The sequence below is a fragment of the Sesamum indicum genome, linkage group LG2, assembly GCF_000512975.1.
Source record: "Sesamum indicum cultivar Zhongzhi No. 13 linkage group LG2, S_indicum_v1.0, whole genome shotgun sequence".
Classification (NCBI taxonomy): domain Eukaryota; kingdom Viridiplantae; phylum Streptophyta; class Magnoliopsida; order Lamiales; family Pedaliaceae; genus Sesamum; species Sesamum indicum.
In genome coordinates, this window is record NC_026146.1 from 1,930,333 (window position 1) to 1,947,803 (window position 17,471).

The 17,471-nt window shown below is 34.7% G+C and overlaps 1 protein-coding gene across 6 annotated transcripts; it reads right to left on the reverse strand.

The window, feature by feature from the left end:
* LOC105177017 (uncharacterized WD repeat-containing protein C2A9.03-like) lies at positions 1,501 to 8,969 on the reverse strand. 6 transcript variants are annotated; one of them, XM_011100041.2, is made up of 12 exons: positions 8,731 to 8,969; positions 8,172 to 8,333; positions 7,899 to 8,066; positions 6,790 to 6,873; positions 6,415 to 6,475; positions 4,758 to 4,819; positions 3,017 to 3,151; positions 2,827 to 2,937; positions 2,599 to 2,687; positions 2,400 to 2,505; positions 2,226 to 2,312; positions 1,501 to 2,141 (listed from the first exon to the last, which is right to left on the reverse strand). In XM_011100041.2, the coding sequence occupies exons 2-12, from the start codon at positions 8,322 to 8,324 to the stop codon at positions 1,728 to 1,730; spliced, it is 1,470 nt and encodes a 489-aa protein (XP_011098343.1). In that variant the 5' UTR covers positions 8,325 to 8,333; positions 8,731 to 8,969; the 3' UTR covers positions 1,501 to 1,727. The 6 variants fall into 6 exon arrangements, with proteins under 6 accessions (XP_011098343.1, XP_011098335.1, XP_020547675.1 ...); XM_011100033.2 differs by having other exon boundaries at positions 6,790 to 6,876; XM_020692016.1 differs by lacking the exons at positions 4,758 to 4,819; positions 6,415 to 6,475.

Sequence of the window (17,471 nt, forward strand, 5' to 3'; positions counted from 1 at the left end):
GACGAACAATGAACCCAAGAAATTTTCTCGAGGTGACATGAAATGCACATTTTAGTAGATTTATCTTGAGTTGATATCTCCTTAGTCATTCAAATGTGTTCCTCAAATCTAGGAGATGATCTTATCTCCTTTTGGACTTCACGACAAGGTCGTCGATGTAGAATTCAATATTTTTGTGAAACATATCATCAAATATCCTTTGCATAGCCCTATGATATGTTGCACCAACATTTTTCAAACCAAATGGCATTACCTTGTAGCAGTATATTCCCTTTAGGGTATGAAATGCCATTAGTACTAATGTAGATTGGCCGAGGATTTTAGTATCTCACAATTTGATCTTTTTTAATTCATCAATATAGCCTTAATACCTTCTTCCAGCTCAGGAAAAGTAGCCCCTGCATCATCTTCTTCGACCATATCTTTTTCGCTCAAAGTTATGTGATGTGCTGTTGCAACCTCGTATTCACAATGATCAATTACCTCTTCAATTATTACTGAGATAGTAAGAATCAAATACTTTCCTTATATTCATCTTCATCTTCTTAAGTTCTCGTGAATACTGTAGTTTGCAATTTAACTTTCAAGACTTTGTCACATGATATGATCATATTGGTGCATCGTTTCATGCGGGACGGAGCGAAGCTTTGAAGTACTTGCGGACACAATTATAATTTGAAGTACTTGGTGACACAATTATATCTAACATATATGTATTGGCATTTAGACACAGTTTGATTATTGAGTGCAGAAGTGAAAGATTTTAGAATACTTACCTTCAACCATTAATTCAAATACAAACCTATAGAAGAAAAAAAAAACAAGAAATTGCAAGAAAATTGATGATTGATTCTTCTAAAATCATATACAATTAAACTGATGGTGTTTCCTTACAACGGCAAGATTTCACTAGACCCAAGTCTTTATATCACATTTCAAGAAAATCCAACAAAATGTCAATGTTTTTTCATTGAAAAATGCCTCATATATATATATATTCATCTGGCGATTATTGACCACATACAAAAAAAAAAAAAAAAAGAAAAGAAAGTTATGCAAAGATAAGCCATAAGCTGGGCTTGTATCATGCGCACATCTGCAGTTAGGAATAAAAGCCCACGCATGATACGCCACGACCGCAGCTTATCAAATGTGCACTAGGGCTTGTCTTATATCAACTCTAATGACGAAATAATACATCAAAATCTCTACTCCATTTTAGTAATTCGCCTCTTATTTTGGCAGGAAAATGTTTTGTTAATCCAAAATGGACAAAATTAGCATATGTATAAGTAAAATACAAGACGAAATACCCTGATAAACTAAAAGTTCGAAAGTGCACTCATAAGTCACTAGGTTGACAACCAACCTTGAAAAAAACAAGGTCGGTCAATAGATTGAGAGATCATGAGAACGAGTCGTCAACAATGACAAAAAAATAAATGAGAATCGCCACAAGATTAACAATTAATGATTAAGAAAGAAAATAAACGAAGCACAAGTATAAACCATATATATTATATATTGGTACTAGCTGTTATAATTTACAAGAGACGCCTATATACTTCTGCAAAATTTCCCCACTTCTCCTTGCAGGAAATCACTCAACAGAGCCTCTCAAAGCAGCTCCAATCTGCATGCAATGCAAACTGATTCTCAACTGATTAGCTTTAACCACCATCAACCAGTTTAACTCCAGAACATGAAATATACACACTGAAAGTTAGCTAAAAGATGCAGTCCAGGTAGTGGTCAAAACGTCTCCGGTTGAACTCCAGTAAGCTGCCATACGTCCTGTCTGAAACACCCACAAACAAGGCCTCAGAATCAGGGCTGAATGAAATTCCAGCTATCTCCCCAAACAGATCAATCTCTTGCCCAGTTGCATAATCAGATTGCGTATCGAACACATGAATGAAGTCAGCTGGTTCTGCCATGGCCATAAATCGGCCATCTGATGTGAACTTTATGGCTCTGATTGCGCCCATTCTTCCTTTGAGCACAGCCAAGGACTCCGACAGGTTCCTTATATCCCACAATCGGCATGTGGTGTCTTGGTTCCCTGTAGCGAGGATCTGACCATCTGGGTGCCACGCGGATGCAAAAGAATAGTCTAAATGTCCCTTTAGGCTGCTGCAGACCTGCACCAAGCGACTGATTAGATCTCAACTTAGTTAGAAAGCATTAGGTAATTGCAGAGGCACCTAATAGCATGACCAACTGACCTTTCCTGATTGTGGGTCAGCGATCAAACATTCTGCACTGTCTCCAAGGACAGCAAGAAACTTTCCATCTGGACTTAACGAAGTATTCTGTAATCAAAGGGCAAAAGGGTGAAATGATTGGATGTTGGCAAGAACAAAGTGAGAATGTTGCATCTTAGAGAGCGTATCACTTACATTTACAGACCATGGGAACGCGAAATGACTTAGGCAAGCAAAATTTTCAGCATCAAAAATCCTGACTTGAGCATCATTGTTTGCTGCAATAACCCTGATCGAACCACTGTCAAGAACATTCATAAATCACCATCAGGTTAAACAAGCTGATTGAAGGATTGAGTAATCACCTTCAGCACATTTGCATTCATTTATTTACCTAGGGTTATATATGTCGACTGAATTGGTAATCGCATTTTCATGCGTAGCTAGTTTTGTACAGAAGGCAACTCCAGGTTGGTTTAGATACTGCAGGGAGACAGAGTGACGCAAACACAAGAATCGTAAAGGTACTTTTAAATCCCTGATTGATTAAATCAATTAACGAAGGGGACGTCGAACATTCAGCCGTTCTCTATTACATTGTAGGGTATCAAAATAATAGTACCTTGCAGATGACCTCTCCTTGGAAGCCACCGGCCACCATTAGATTGTCTTTCACAGTCATGGTGCTTATCTGAACCCTTGAAAGCGTCTGAGCCAAACATCCAGGATGCTTCTGTAGAACAGACGAGTACCCCATAAACCCTCAATAATTCAAAGAGATAAGATAAATTAGTTGGAATAATGAAACTGACCAGGGTTGGTGTGATAGGCTTAGCAACATTAAGTACTTCTTTACCCCTCCGAAGCAGAGAGGACCAATGCATAACGGAGTAGTTTTGCATGAGATATACATCATGTTTTGAGGTCGCCCATAATAAATTCCTCAGCTGAAAGGTAAAGGTTTCCAGTCAACAGGTGCACAATTGTAAGGCATACAACTTAGCTATCAAGAAAACAGCCACAATTTCCAGTAGTTATAGAACAAAGGCAAAAAAACGAAATAATTTTTTAGTCCTGAAAAACAGTCAATACATTGCAGTGGGCAAAGATTCTAAGACAGGCATTACAGATTCTAAAAAACTTATTTTACACCATAAACTAACCTAAGACTTAGTTAGCATATGGCCAAAGTCTTCATATTGTCTTAAGTTGCTATTCACTTAAATTACACAGTAAACCAGTCCATATGACTCTACCTGGGATGTTAAAAGTTGGAGGGAGGAGAAAAGGATCGAAGGGCATTTTACTTGGCCATAGTGAAACAAACGCTACATTAGTCACACCGAACGCATTCCAGCTCAAAGTTTAGCTGCTTTACATATACACTAAACCCTATAGCCATCCAACTGTTCATAATCATTTACTAAGTCACAGTGCAGCAAACAAATAAACATGACTAATAGAACCAGTAACCAGCAATATGATTATTCGAAACCAAACACTGTAACACGTGAAAGTTGCACGACTCAATTGTATCCATACACAAAATTTTCATGTTGCAAACCAAACGTTGTAAGAGTCTAAATGATCAAGGGAGGAAAGGAGGAAGATTGAGATTTGTACTTGCCATCATTCAGCAAAGCGGGATAAAATATGGCATAAAATTGAAATCTCAAGTTAAACAAAGACTCAAATACTAATATTAGATCCACCTTGTGCCATGAATGTAAAGCCTCTCATCACTAAGCCCATCTCCAAGGGCCAGAAAAACGAGATGGCACACAGGCTAGTTCTTCTAATTCGAGAACTTTTAGAACTTCCCTTTTAGTAAGAAAACAAAACAGAACCGGGCTCCATTCGGTTCCATCCTATACCTTCTTCTCCTACCTATGTCTTATCACTTGGAATCACATCCTATCAGACTGGTGGTACTTCTTGCTGAATTAAAAGATTGGTCGAGTCTTTTTCTGTGTCCACCCACCACCCCTGTGTGAGAGTGATTTATATATCAATAGGGAAGCCCCCTAATCAAGAAAACATAGTGATGGAAGTAGCTAAAATCTGAAGCAAGAATGAACAAGGTGGAAGAAAGAGCCAGGAAAAATGTCACGTGAAAGGGCCAGCATCGACACACTTTGCAAAATTGAACAGAGCCAATACAAACTTGTTTAGGCAAATTACAACTACTTTGAACCATAGACAAAGCAGTTATAAACCACAGAACTAGACAATAATGTTGCTTTCTTTCCACATTCCATCACAGTTCATTATGTTACATAAACAGTGAGTGAAATGGACACATCATGATAATTTTGAAACCAAGGTAGACCTAACTAAATTACACACTTCAGATGGCAACGAAATGATTGAATAAATCACACAAGAGCATGTAAGCTGAGAATTCATCAAATTTCATCATTTTGCTTCAAAGCTGTGAATGCATAGAACTTACAAGTGATTGACAAGCATAAAAGAAGATATAAAATTGAGTCCTCAAGACCAACACAGACTATTACTATGCCTCTTTAATTATCGGTTAATCCCCCATCATACCATATGAAACGTGTCCTTATTGCGCCAGCTGCTCAGATAAAACTGCAATCCTGCTTCTATGGCTGAAATAAAGATGAGTAGCATTCCCGTGCCAGTGGTTAAATTCATTGCAATTAAGCAAACAAAATTTTTTTTTGTAGAAAGCATTATGCTCAGTAGAAATAGAAATATCTGGTGAGTGACATTTTGAATGGACTTAGATTATTCTACAGAATAACAAAACAACGAGCAGAATCAGCCTAGAGAAGATGGAAACAGGAACAGATGAGTCATAAAGATGCACAAAGAAAGTATCTTGTCCACTAATACTGCACCAGACAGTAGAACTGAGATCGAGTTAAGAATGATATTCCACACCGCTGATGTAATTCCATTTCATATAAAAACTGCTAGTCCCTAGTGTATTTGTTCCAGTCACCAAAGCTCCAAAGCAGCATGAGATAACTTGCTACATTTAGATACTAATGTTAAACCTTTCTATTCCTTCCTGATAAGGGAAATTATTGTAAAACAAAAAGAAGAAATCTATGGAGAGCCTAGACTCATGCAACTCTCATAAGAATCAGAAAATTTACCAGTTAGAGGGAGTAACAACGATATAGCAAAAGGGAAGGATAATGATTGGAAAATGTAATCTGAAGTAATATGTGCCAATACAGGAAAGGCTACCAGTAAGTTTTATTATATTATTTACTCTAATTATACTCCAAAAGCATCACATTTTGTTAGCTTCAGGTGTAAGCACTTCCTGTACCATAATAGCAAATTAAAACAAGAAACAATTTATGCAGGCACATTAGTCTATGTTACTGTTGATCTTGGTAAATCCAAGTTATAGCTCAACACAGAAACCTCCATTAACATAAATAGGCTTCAGAAACTCTTGGTGGTTTTATAGCGTGGCATTAAATAATCAAGATGGTGCCTCCCAAAAGGATCTTCTAAAGTAATTTTATTCACACAACCCTCTGTCAGTGATCACAATGTGCACAAATAGGATTTGGTGAATACAAGGCCATGTCAATGTAGGTTTCACGTGGGTAGAAAACAAAATATTTCATTAAAGTAAATTTATTTTAAACAACCTAATGTTACTCTAAGGAGAGGCTAATGCCAATGAAATATTTGTTCCACCCCCTAAAAGTTTCGAAAGAACTAAGCTATTAAATTCCTACATTCTTAAGGAAGGAAGCAACAGAAACAAACCTGGCAAAGCCCCCACCATTCAACAGAAAATATGAATATCTGAATTAGTAATGATGTTTGCAATGGAGAACAGCATCATGATTGAGCTGTTGGATTAATGAACAAGAAAATTCACCACTAGATATGCCCATATGAGAACCATCGCAACTTAATGGCCTCTGCCATGCAACATCATATATTTCTGAATAGCACCACCATAAGTTGTGTTGAAATACTAAGTTGACTTAATAGCAAATAGAGGAGGAAGCAGGGAGAGTAAACATAAAGATATCCATTAGCTCCATACCTTACAAGGATAGACACATAGCTAGAGATGTACATGAGTTACTATGCCGTCAAACATCAATAAATAGACAAGACATCTGCAAAACTACATTTTTGTGCCATTTGGATTAAGAAATAGAAGGAATTAAAAACAAAATAAGTTTAGGACTTTGAAGAAAAAACTAACCACAGCATAACTGACATTTTATTGCGTTTGGGATGCCATAAGAGACGCTTGAAGTGGAAAACTAGTCAAACAAATGAATTGGTGGAATTTAAATAGTGAAAAGCCAATTGAGATGCGTTATCTAAAGCCTAAAAGTAGGATTCCCAACTTAGTGCAAGAACATGCTAATCGTCACTGGCATTTAGCAATAAACGCTCAATGAATAAAGCTATGAAAATCTATTCTAATGTGTTCATTTTCAGAGCAACCAAAGATATCTTATAATGCAGAACAAGACTTCAGCTTATGGATGTGCCTTTAAACACCAAAACAACTTTCAACCAATTGTTAATTAATGGCAAAGAAGGGCTTAAACCAGCTGAGTTTTGTCGCTACCTGAAAATGTACTATTGTTGATTTGACAAGCCTTGTGTTGAACTGAAAATGGTAGAAGTTGTGGCCTTTCTCTACATCTTTGCACTTCTGTGATGAAAATTTTAACATCTTAGAAACAAAATAAGCAGGAAAACATGTTATAATAGAAGTAGAGTTACTACAGTAAAAAAAATATTATACAGAAAAACAATTATGGGAAGAACCCAAGATGAACACAATGTACAAGGTATATAGAAAAATGGCCATGAGATTTTATTCATGTGTAAATCACCCTGTAATAAGGTTCTTCTCTTTATTCCTAACTACTCCCAGAAGTTGCATTCCTAGTTAATAATTTGCAAGTCAAATATACCTCATATACAGGGAAAACTGCATTTCTCTCTTTTGATTTCTGAAACTTCTGAATACATACCCCTAATCATGAAATTCCTCCTACCCCCACTGACATACATGACCACCATATTAATCAATTGTCCAAACGGCAAAATCTCATAGAAACCAACCATCATTCAACATAAAACATATAGTGCTGTGTTGCTCCACGAATAGGCAAATTACCCACACATATGGCATCAACTGAAGGAGCACGCTTCAATATAGATATACTTGAACCTCTCAGGTACAAACATGATGAAGTCTAAGGTTGCGAAATGGATAAACCTTTTTAACAAGTTAAATTAATGATCCCAAGACTCAACTGGCTCGATGTAAGGTGCGTTAGACAACATGGACTATGTTGGGGGAAGGAATGCAATTTTCTGAAAATTATGAAATATCTAACACAGTCTGTACATTAACTTCTTCAAACAGTTTAGAAGCTTGTCTACATGCCGTCATAATTCATCATCATTTTATTTCGTCGTTGTACCAAGCCTTTTTGAAAGAACACAAACAAAGTATTGAAAAGCATGCATATGCTATGACATACTCATAAAAAATCATTTTTGCTACAAAAGAAACTTCTTTTTCTCTTTCTTGAGAGTTGAGCACTCAAGTAATATTTAAATGTAATCGTGTCAGCTAGTAGTCAGGTAGACGTGCAGCATTTGATACACGACCGTAAACAACATGACAAATTAAGAATAAAAACAAACAAAAAATGTAATAACCTTATCAAGATCTTTGCGGGACTGAGACAGACTCTCGTAGTTCTTGTATAGCTTCAATCTGGTTTCACGATACTTCTCTCTTGTAAAATTTAGCCTTTCCCATGGAATCCCTTGTATATCCTTGCCATTCTTGGCTTCAACAGCCGATGTATCGCTGTCAGGCTTGCTCTGTTATCAAAATTCCAACCAAAACAAAAAAACACAATACGAATATCAGCTAAACAAAGCAATACACACAAAATATTTTCAGAAAACTCTACTAAATAGGATTACCAGTTCGAAGTCATCTTCAAAATCAGAGTCCAGCTCGTCATCATCCACGGAACCTCTTCCGCTTCCGGGTGAAACGTCTTGGTCCTCGAAATCAGTGACGTCCAAGTAGTCGTCAACGACATACTCAAGCTCGTGGTTTGGAAATTGCTCCATTGATCTTCACTATGAGACAAGAACAGCAGCAACAAAAAGTGTTTAACAAAAAACAAAAAAATAAGAAGAATTATTGTAGGATTTTCTTGAGCTGATCAGAAATCCACGCGGCCAAAAACAGCTTAGACTAAGAAAAAACTGCATGCAGAACCTTCATTTAGCCAAATTAACGTTACAAAAGATTCATTTTCCAAAATTGAATCACCAAAAATCCAACCACGTAATCTCGAATAAAAATCCAAGCAGAATCTAAAATTTAATCTGATAAAAAAGCAAAAAGAAAAGTCATTTACAAACACAAAAGGTCTCAGAAACAAGCAGAAGAATAATTCATACAAAAAAACAAAAAGCATTTCGTCCGTTCATAACACAACAAAAGAGAATCATCAGAAATGCACGAGCTTACATTAAGATTTGTTGTCCAAACGAAGGCCTCCACAATCCAAAAATTTAGGGGGAAAAAACCCGAACCAAAAAACAAAAAAACAGCAGCAGAAGCAGAGTAATCAGATGGAAAATGAGAGTTGATTAATCCTCTTTACGAAATTCTACGACGAGAGAGAACAGATGGAAGAAGGAATATTCCTTTTGGGAAGATGAAAGCAGATAGAGACGATGAATTTAGCCCGTGTTTGCAGAGCAAGAAGAAACGGTAAGGATTTGTCCGGTTCTTATAGTGGAGAAGGTTCTGCTGCGGTCCTTATGTGGGACCCTTAGGCCTTTACCCCTTACAGTGGGACCTACTCAGAATCCATGCCCGGCTCCGGCCATGTGTGGGCTCCATGTCAGATGATTTTTTTTTTCGCCTGGAAATTATTTTCTTATATAAATTTTATAATTAAGAGAATAAAATAGTTATTAAAAATTTAATGCATTTTTAAATTATCCAACGAATTTTTTTATTTTTTTAATATTCAATATTATTATAAATATTTTTTATTATTTAAAAAATTACAAATACTCCCTACTGTTTGTTAAAGTTATGTAATTTTTGGATAGATGTCTGACATTGTTAATTTTATTGTTACTGTATTTCTTAAAAAATAAAAATAAAAATTTTAAAAAATTGAAAGCTGGATAAAAAACTTTAAAAATTTTAAAAAAATTTATTACTTAATCCATAAAAAAATTCCAAAACAATTTAAAAAATTATTAAAATTACAATTTATAGTTTATGAGGGTATTTTGGCCATTCATTATAAAAAATAGATAAAAAAAATCTAATTAAAAAGTATTTGTAATTATGTGAAACCTCAAAAAAAAACCCTTCGTTATTTACCCTTTTTATTTTATTTTGAAATTTTGAGAGTAAACATGAAAAAAAACATATATTTTTCACTATAAAAAAATCAAATAAAAACTTTATGCCACTCCCAAATAATTATTCTCATTCAAATTGAGCTCCAAACAATTACCTATAAAGAAAGTTGTAAGTTAAAAAGTCGAAAAGTATTTGAAAGTAAAAGTGAAAAGTGTCGAAATATTTGAAGTTGGATGTTGGGGCAAAAACATTAGTGTTTATAATTTTATCAATAAATTGCATAAGTTGGTTCGAAATTTATGTTGTAGGAGTTGATTTCACCTCTTCATTTTCAATTTTTTGAATTATAGAGACATGGTGTAAGTTCGTGTATAGCTCAAAATCTCGTTGGACATATAAAATAAAATCAATTTAAACAATTTAAGCTGGATCAAAGGGGTGTTCTCTTTGATATTACGAGTCTTCGGTATTAAAATGCATAAATATATATAACAAATAATATAACATGCATTATAGTGGCTATGGAAAATCGAAAAGGTACAAAAAACCTAACCATGAAATTTACATTTTCGATTAGTGCTCTAATCGGCTACATGTGTTTACTCCTCTCCATTAGAATTTGTCCAACAAAGTATCCAACGTAGGATTATACCCATAACGAATGTCCACACCACTCTGTGGAAACGAGATCTAATCTCACTACTAGATAAGATTAGATCTGTAGAAAAAAATCCGAATCAACAATATGAATTAGTTGTCTTCCTATGATAGGCTAAATAGTTGTCTCCTCCCATAGAGGAAGAAGTATTCAATTATTTATTCGATAAATTAAATGCTTCTATTCCACTTGTTTATCCAAAAATTCTATTAAATCTCTATAATCGAGTGCATTCTACGCCCTAAGGTAGGAAATGAAGTAGAGCAGTGATGTTTGTTGTTGAAGGAGCCAAGTACCTGCGAACCATCAACTGCGGTTGTGTGGTTCGAGGAAGTCCGTAAAATCGAGAACTTGAAATACTTGAGAGCAAGGTAATCTAAACAAGGTATGAATTTATGGAGGTTTAATTTTATATTTAAAGCATGTTGGGCCTTTTTAAGAGCATTAGGATGAACTATTAAACGTTTTCATCAATAATGGTCATGAAATTGGCCGAAGTACCGAATGTACGCAAAATTAAAAGACAAAAAACTAAATCTAATATTGTTAAAATTAAAGAACCAAAAGAAATATAAAACATAAATAGAGGATAAACGATTCTTTTCCTCTAAGATTGAGAGACTAGAAATATCAAATATCAACTTGTTGAAGTTTTTAAATTTAAAATAATTATATAATTAATAGGGTAAATTACAAATGCTTCTTTTGAAGTTTTTTATAATTATAAATATTATTTTATTATTTGAAAAGTTATAAATACCTTTTTAAAAGTAACAAATAATAACAAATATTCTTATAATGGATTGTCATGAAAGATATATTTTTTACGATTATTAACTTTAAAAAGATATTTATAATTATTAAGCCTTTTATCTTATTTTTTTAGTTAAATTAGGGGTTATGGCACGTCGTCTCTACGCGCATATAATAAATAATTATTTACGCTTTAAAATATATTATAAATGAGAATAAGATTATAAACTAACACATCACATTTAATAAATAAATAAAATAAAATTAATTTAGAGATATTACCAACATAAAAAGAATTGGTATTCGTATTAATATAGATAAATAGTATAAATCATCATATGAATGAAAAAAAAAATTAATTAGGATGGTTGAAAATGAATAAAGATATTCTTTATAAATTAAAAATTAATATAACATATTCTTTATAATTTAAAAATTAATATCACAATATAAGTAACTGCTACTGATAGAGGGATTTTTTTTTATATAATACAGACGTGACAAACGGGCCAACACCCATGAAACATATAGGCTTTCTTTGGATTCCATTCTTCGCATTTTTCGAGACAAGATAAAATACACCGAATGTTTATTTTTGTGTTTTTACACCTTATCTGCGTATTTTTCTGGTTTTCAATTTTACATATATAATATATGTATATTTATATATATAATATAAAACAGACATGATTTGACAATAAACAATAATTTTTATCTCCAAAAAATACAACATTAAACATAAAATATTTATATATATACATATTTATATATAAAAATTATATATAAAAATATATGATTTGATAATGAACAGTGATTTTTGTCTCCCAAATTCCAACATCAAACCTACACCATTTATTTTAAAATATTTTAAATTATCCCAAAACACAAATCCAAACATATCATCTATTTTCAACACACACTAATTTATCTCTATTTATTTTCAAAACACAAAACAAAACACCTAAAACTCAAATCAAAACACAACGATAAAACTTTCCCACCTACTGTCCACATGCCGGATATGCAGACGTCCACCTTGGCTGGGCTGGGCCTGGGAGCTCCAGCCCGATGCATGACCCTCCACGTGGCCCGGTGGGAGTGCTGAGCTTATCAGCACTCATTCTTCCCTTAGAAAATTTGGTGTTTCGAACAACGGCGCTAGTTGCGGCTTATGCTAAGGTAAATATCATATCAAATTTGAGTTGATTAAATGATAAATTACGACCAACTTTTTTTATTTTGATATAATTATAAATAATTTTTTGATATATGAGAAAGGATCTAATATAATTTATTTTCTTGTAATATTATAAATGAGCAAATTACTCCTTTATAAAAAAAAAATTAGCAATTTACCCGCTATATTTTAAAAAATATAAGAAGATAAAATGCTAAATTTTTTTTATAGAGGAGTAATTTACACATTTGAATATCACATGAGGCTAAGTTGCATTTCTCCGATTTGAGAAATTAACAGTACATTTTGATATTTGATGAATTATATAACTTTTGGATAATGATCTAACATTGTTAATTTTGTTCTTGGTATATTTTATTTTATTTTTTAGATAATTTGAAAAATTATAAAAAAAATAAGACCAAGTGAGTGAATTTTTTTGAAGATTATATAAAATAAAATTATCCACTTAGTTTGTAAAAAAAATTCAAAAAATAAGTAAAATTATAAATCGTAGTACAAGAGCTTTTTAGTTATAGTTCAGCGCAGAAATGGATGAAAATCTAATAGAGATAATAAATTGAGCTAGATGTTTAACAACTACTAAAAGGGTAATATTTTAAAAAATGAAAGCTGTATTTATAATTATGTCAAATTTTAGGAAAATTCATTCTGATTTACTCTTAATTATGTTATAAATCTAATACATTTATCGTGCTATCGATGTATACTTCCAAATTCTAAGAAAGTGATAATTAATATAAGGGATAATTACACTCCCCTCTCCTAAAGTTAGGTGTAATTACACATAGACCTGATGTGATTTGAGAAATTACATCTAGTATTCCTGAGGTTTGCTTTCATCTAATAAATAAGTCCCTCCATTAGTCAAAATTCATTGAATTTGTTGAGATTAACAAAAAAAAACTGAATGAAAATTGATATTTACCCTTGATTGAGTGATTACAGACTTATTCCAGGTCAAATAATTTTTTTTCTTAAAATACCCTTATAACAAAGAAGATATACCCCTCATATGCATTAACGCATGAAAACTTATGAGGGTAATTTGATCATAAAAAAATTATTTGACCTACAATAAGTCAATAATAAGGCAATTGGAGGTTAATATAGATTTTTTTCTAATTTCTTTTTTTGATCATAAATTTGGTGAATTTTGACGAGACATATTTGTTAGACAAAATCAAATCTCAGGGATGCTAGATGTTATTTTCCAAACCACAGGGGTCTACGTATAATTACATCAAACCTAAGGGGAGAGGAGTGTAATGATCCCTTAATATAATAAGTTCATGACATTTATTATGAGATTGATTCAATTTAATTAAACTTGATCTATTAAAAAGATGATCGTATCCATTCTTTTATAAATGAGTGATAATAAGATTGAATTGAATGGTAATAATTTTCTGGATTAGGTGGAATTTTCGATTTGGTCCATGTTTGGGTTTCTACTTGCATGCCCAGAAATTGTCAACAGGGTTTTGATTGACTCAGTACCATGATTAGCGGGGATGAGTCATTGCCATATATATATTAGGAGCTTCCAGAATTTTGTACAGAACAATCATAATTATCTATGTACAATCATAATTTTTTTCTTTGAATTATTGACTACTACATAATATTTGTGGTTATATAACAAAATAGGTTTCAAAAAATAAAAATTAGTATATAATTGGAATCGGAATAAGTAATAAATATGGGTGAAAATGTGGGGAAAATATGATAATATATTAACGATTAAAAGATGACGTGCACCATTTGGTAGTTTAATGTTGCAGACCACCAATTATAAATTACAAGTGACTTTTTTATTAGTCTAGCCGTCGTATTATGTTGTCCCTACTTGCATATAATAAATAATATCATATTTAAATATAAATTAATAAATTACGTTTAAAAAAGAAAACAAAAAAACAAAAAGAAAACCAACTTAATTGTCAACACAATAAAAAAATCAATTTCGTAGTATTAAAATAATATGGTGTCACTTTTGTAAAAAAAAAAAAACAGTAATTGCAATCAATTTTTATTATCTAATTACGATAAAATTATCATATTTAAAAATTAGTGCGATGTTGTCGTCGACTGTTGCCTGTGATTGTAGAGGACGTTTTCTTTTTATATTTAAAAATTAATACAATGACATCGTTAAGGATGGTTTATGAATGTGGATAATGTTACATCTCTGGGTTGAGAAGGTAACAAGAGTGATGCATGTATGTATATATAATTAGTAATCCTTAGGAAAACATTCAGCGGGTAGTCCGAAGTCATGTGCACAAATTGATGAGTGACGAGCGGTTGATTGTCCTGTGAGTAGTTTCTCTTTGCCGATGGTATGTAGGTAGGGGGGTGAGCTACAAGCATTGTAATAAATGTTTGTGTAAGGAGATTAGAAACAGAGTTTGCCTCTTGAAATAGAGCTGGAAAGTACTGTTAAACTTAAACTAATCTAACTGCTCCTACCTAACTTAACTGTTAATGAGTTAAACAAGAGAAAACGCTAATCTGAATAACAAAAAAGTAAAACCCAGGTCCTTAGTTAACTAGTGCAACTATGACGAGTAGCAACTTTCACATTTCTGAGAACAACGACTTTACTGCCAAAAACAGCAACTCTATGCTCGTCTTAATCCAGGTCGAAATATGCGACCTTCTCACTTAGGTCCAAGCTCGTTATAATTTGCTCCAGATGTCGTAATGGGCTCTGAGGAAGAAACAAGGACGTAAGGCTCGTCGGGTTCATCCCGACTAAGACCATCCGACGCTTAAACTAGTATGAATTCGAGATAGAAATGTGCGATCAGGAGATATGAATGAGGTGGAAGGCAATAAATGTGTCTTACAATAAGTGCTTCAAATTTGTGTTATTTATAGAGCCTACTTGTACGGAATGGACAGGGCCAGGTGGCATCATCCTGGCGTCCCTTGTCCATAATCGTGCGGTGGGAGAGCGAGCTGCTTATATGGGCACGGGTTTCGGGTGCTGGAGCAGGTAGGGTTTGAAAACCCTACCCAGGTATATGCACGGGAATCCCCTCAGTTTTTTTGGGTATTTTCACTCTAAATAAAGGGCTTTTTTGTCCTTTCTTGGAAGATGAGGTGATACCCTCATCATTACTCCCCACTTCTTCTAGTGCTAGTAATTGCATGAGAAGAAGATGTACAGTCGCTTCCTTACATCTGAACCATCACGTCCATTGGCTCATGTCCACGTGTCATCATCTGGATGACCCTTGTTGGGCGCGCTTCTCAATACTTCTCCCATATAAGTATATGCTCCTTTCAAATTTCACTTTCACCACCTTAGTCATTCACAAGAGCTCGCTGCCTGCAATGTCTTGATCTCGACCGTCGTCCTCAAGATATTCATGTCTTCCCCTAACTCCGACTCTAGTTCTGATTCTAACTCTAGGTCATCTGTGACCTCTCCTCGGTCCAGTAGTGCAGTTCCTATTCCCCCATCTGTTGTACTAGGCCCTTCTAAAATCACTAGGTCGGAACCCAACTTAGAAACATCCATCCAGGAAGAACTCCCTACTCATCCTAAATACCAAGAAATGTTAATGATAAGTCCTTAGGCCAATATTACTAGCATTATAAAAATTCCTATTCATCGCATGAAGGAGAGGTATTTTATCCCCATTAGCTATGAAGTTATTGTTCCTAGGTCTTTTGATCGCATGCATCGTCCTCCTCAGGGTTTTTGCACCTTCTCCGTTTTGCATTTTGAGGCTAGTCTGCTTCTCCCTCTAGCTAACATTCTTCTCAACTTAAACCTTTGTGCTATGCAGTTATCTCCCAATTCCATCAATCATATTATTCGTTTCTTCATAATAATGCGGGTTCATCACTTCGAATCCAATTTTGATAATTTTTGGTCTCTGTATTCCTTTACCACCTCTAAGATGTCAGGCGATAGGGGTTTCTTCTACCTGTCTGCTCGTAAAGATTGTCGATTTTTAGATACCCTAAAATCTAACGTTGGCCCTTAGAGGGAAAGGTTCATCATTGTTCAACCACCTCCTGGCCAAGAATGGCCCTTTCGCTGTGATTGGAGTGTCGATAAATCCGAACTTATAATAAAAGCAGGGGGGCTGGAAAGCGATCAGATTAACAGTCTTACCGCTTATCAGTATAACCCTAAAAAGCTTCTAGAAGAAGAAGTTTTGTGGCTCGCCCGTCCCATTTTAGCATCACTCCGAGTTAGGGGTTCTTTAATGATTTCATTATGCTTGCTCTTCCTCAATTTTGTTCCCCTATCTTACCCGTTTTCAAAATTTCAATTATTTCTACAAATAACGTGACAATGAACTCTCGGATCGCTAATCGACTTCGAGCCCTTTTCAGTAGTTCCGCTACTAGAGTTGCTCCAGCTGCTTTTGGGGTAGATACTTCCGCGACCCTCGATCTTAAGCTTCCATCTCATCCCCACCAGCTCCAATGACGATTGAGGTAGCAAGCGGTGATATTCAAACACGCGACCCAGTTCCCGATCCCCCTGTTAATAGCTTATCTATTAGCGTTGGAGTAGGTGATTCGACTAAGGGGGACTCCCCCACTGCTGGAGAGGTAGATGCGGGGCCTAGTGGTTCCAAAAAACATAAAAAAGGAAACACAAGAATCGGAGTAGGGGTCTTCACATAGTCTAGCAAGAGGAGTAGATCTCGATCAGAGAGACGACTGGCGAAGGAGGCTGCTGCTCGGGCTAAGTACGAAAACCTTCATCTCTTGAAGGAGATAACGACCTGGTGGAAAGAGGCTCGTGAGGATCTAAAGGTGGACAATTATCAACTCGCTGAGGTGGTGATAAATTGGTTCCTGACTAGAACGTCTCCAATCGCAGCTCCGTGCTACTCAATAATGTGGGGCAAGACTCGTGGGAGCTATATAACACTTCTTGTTTGCCTCACAATCAAACTACCCTCTTAAAGACCCCACACACTCGGCTAGAAGAGCATCATGCTCATGTTTTCATGCAGGTAATTTGCATGCTTTTCTTCGTTCAATCTTACTTCGTTCCTAGACCCTAATCTTTTATTATCTTCTGTAAGCTGCTGCTTTCACCCGGAGTCTCTCCATGAAGTGAATTGGGTTCCAACGAAGTTAGATCTTAGTTGATCAGAGACAAAACTCCACCTATTGTAGGATGCAAACTCGAAGTGCGTTGAGGTCTCGTCCCAGCCCCCCTCCTCAAGATGATGATAATGATTAGTAGCAATTTGGTGGATCAAAAGACTCTTTTGACCTTGCAACGACAGTTTTCACGAA